Here is a 3,331-nt window from a genome sequence, read left to right on the forward strand (position 1 = left end):
ATTATCCCATAGCCATAGGACTAAAATATGCAACACAATGACATGTTTCGTTTGGCTGCGCCATCCTTGACATTGATATTCTGAAACATGAGACAAAAATGGTTGTATTTGCTATTTCATTTTCTTTTTTGAAAGAACTAGTACTAGTGATCCTTCTTAAATTTTGATTTTTAACTCGCATCTGTTAAGACTAGAATTAAGGAACCAGTTTACAACAGGTGATTTTAAGGTCATGTACTTGAGGAAATGAAACTTAAAGATGAAAGTTATTACGAAAATCTACATCAAACATATTGCAAAATGAAATAGTACAATTGGTTCTTAAAGCCACTATGTGGGCTGCTAATAATGTACATGTACACCTTGTCGAATCCAGTGTAGGGAGGCAGATCATCTGCTTTGACATGCAAAAGTATGTTGCCTTCCACAATTATGAGAATTGAGAAGGGACCACTTTGGGAATTGGGATCGATGTTTGTTTATTATTCTTTTTAACTTTAAAAAGAAAAAGATCTACCATACTATCAAATTGGTCATTGGTACAAAATTTGTGTTCTTGTGCAGTCAAAGTGGAATGCTCATACACCACCAAAGTATTTTTCCTCATTACCAAAGGATAGTCTCAGTCCCAGATTGGGGACCTATAAAGTTTTCCATATTGGGGATTTCATCCAACCATGGATTATTCCCAAAGCTCTCTTGTTCTATCCCCTGAAAGAGCTTCTCTAAAGGATCTGAGAGAGAGTTACAAACCATATTCTCATCTCCCCAACCACATGGATTTTGACGAAGCTGAAAACCCATCTGCCCATCAACCACTTGGTTACTACTATTTCCAGTTGAATTCTGGTTCTGGGACAGTAGAATTTCCTGTTGATTCTGATAATACTGAGAGTTCAAAACTCCATCATGTGAAAAGAGTTGAGAGGCATAATCTAAGTTATTATTATGAGTAGTATTACTATTATTGACAGTTCCTTCAGAAGAACTTCCACAGCTTGCAAAACCAGTTGTGGCATTATGAGCTATTTGGTTCCCAAGAATCTCTATCTCCTCCTGCAGGTAGGCAACCTGAGCACAAAAGTCAACTTATTCAAAGTAGTCTAATTTTGCCGGTCTAAGTAGAGGGAGAAAGTACTTCAAAAACATCTTGGAAAACTAAGGCTTGTTTGGTACTATGTTTGCTTTCTTTCTTTCAAGCAAAAGGGTCAAATAAAAGGTTAAAAAAGACTTCTTGATATGTTACTTAAGAGATTTTTTTTCATCATTATTTTTGTTTAAATAGATATAATATCAAACGAGTCGTAATTTTCTACCTGTTGTTGGAGAGCAAAGATTTGAGCAACACAACCATATATGGGGTCTCTCATCCGAGCCACAGCTTCAAAAGAGATGGTGCTTGCAGCATCACTCCGGCAGTGTAGTGGCAAGTGTAGTAGGAGCTTGGAAACGTTGCTAGCTCCAAACACCTTGTGCACAGCCGCGAAATTATTTGCAGCCTCGTCGTAGCAGAAGTAAGGAGCGAAAATGCATTCGCTACTGCATTTTCTCCTCAGAAACTTGCATGCTCCACATGAAGAGCCAAAGCCTGTCATAGTCCTCTAAGACTTTTTTTTTTATTTAATTTTTTTTGTCACTAATATTTGTCTAATGTTTATTTTTTCTTAACTAATACTATTCTAATAAATAACTTACAGTAGGTTTTTTTTGTTTGTTTACAAAGTAAAAATAGATTCTCTTTTTATAGGCATCATATGGTAAAGGGGGGTTAGGAAATTCTTTATGGCTTTTTCCAAAGGACATTCTTCTTTTTACTAAAAAGCAGTGCTCATTTCGGGTCTCCTTTATGGGCTACATTGTCATTCTCAAATCAGGTAAGGTTTCCTAATAATTAGTGCCTCAAAAGGGCTCTTTGCATAAAGATTCTTTTGGAATGAGACTGTTTTGATGGAAGACCTAATCATTATTATCATTAGTTGAGTTTTAATAAAAGAGATAATCGTCTTTGTACAATAATTTTAAGCTAAGAACATCTAGCAGAAGAACCGGGATGGCAACAACTATCACCTCTCTCTCTCTCTCTCTCTCTCTTTCTTTTTGGACTATGAAAAAATATGGAGCAAGATTGTAAGAAATCTACTGGTGAAGAGTCTGCCATATTTATTACCTTAAAATTTGACTTCAAAATCAATCAAAGAATTTTCAATCTATAAGTTTTCTAACACTTCACGAGTGACTAGTATGTGCTTAACTCACTCAACACCCCTAGTTTTTAAGACAAGACAACAAAAAAAGGTTAGAGAGGAAAAGGGTCAAAAGAAATACATTAAAAATAAAAGGTGACGCTCCAAATAATTTAACGACAGATTCACAATTTGCTTGTTATGTTCAACACAATGAAACGGCATATAACTTAATTAATTAATAACAATTATAGTGTTTTTAAAAATAAAAAATAAAAACAATATCTCTTGGGAAAGACAAGAGTACTTAAAATTCCCAATTTGACTAAAGAAAAATTCCAACTTAAAATGATATTATCAATATTAAATGTAAATGATATGGCAAATTTATTACTAGAGTTGCAGTACCATCCCCCCTTTGCTCACTATAATTAATGAATATTTAATTTATTGATTAAGCATATAATTAATGTCCGATTTGTTGAATCCATATAATACTTTTTATCGGCTACTTGACCAATCCACGTAATTACCACTACAAAAATTATGTTCTCTACCTACAACACCTCTATCGACAACTGTAGTTGGTAGATGTATTTTCAGATTAGCGCCAATTGTTAGCTGTTTTTTTTTTTTGGTGATAAGTTCTTCTACCGAGCACAAGACTTCTACCGACAACTCGTATATACAGAGTACCGAGTTGTCGGTACTCTGTATATACAAAATGTCTTCCACCTCCAACAACTTATTCTAAAAAATCCCAAATCAAAAAACTCATGTTCTCTCTCGAAGTATGAGTTTTCTTCATCAAATCCACTCTTCTATCAAGTAAGGATTTTTCTCCCATATATATGTATATATTTTCATTTTTTTTTTGGAAAAATCAGTGTATGTATATATTTTCTCATTTAATTTTTTTTGTGGGGTTTTCTGTTTTTTGTTCGATTTGTTAGGATCATTGGGTGATTTGGATTGTTGCTCAATTTCGGTTTAGGATTCTCAATCTTTGACGTATGTATTTCTTTCCTAACCAATTATTGCTTTAATTTTTGTTGTATTTTGTGAAAATAATGAAGAAAATGTGCTATGGTATTTTGTTAATTTGTGATATATTTTGTGCTAATTATTGTTTTTTTTTGTTGCTATAT

The 3,331-nt window shown here is 33.5% G+C and overlaps 1 protein-coding gene across 1 annotated transcript; it reads right to left on the reverse strand.

Moving 5' to 3' along the window:
- Positions 1-357: 357 nt before the first annotated feature.
- Positions 358-2,002, reverse strand: LOC133794047 (LOB domain-containing protein 33-like). Its single transcript, XM_062231224.1, has 2 exons — positions 1,317-2,002; positions 358-1,071 (listed from the first exon to the last, which is right to left on the reverse strand). Exons 1-2 carry the CDS (start codon positions 1,593-1,595, stop codon positions 607-609), a joined length of 744 nt encoding a protein of 247 aa, XP_062087208.1. The 5' UTR covers positions 1,596-2,002; the 3' UTR covers positions 358-606.
- Between the last annotated feature and the right edge of the window lie 1,329 nt (positions 2,003-3,331).

This window comes from Humulus lupulus, chromosome 8 (assembly GCF_963169125.1).
Source record: "Humulus lupulus chromosome 8, drHumLupu1.1, whole genome shotgun sequence".
In the NCBI taxonomy this organism is placed as follows: Eukaryota; Viridiplantae; Streptophyta; class Magnoliopsida; order Rosales; family Cannabaceae; genus Humulus; species Humulus lupulus.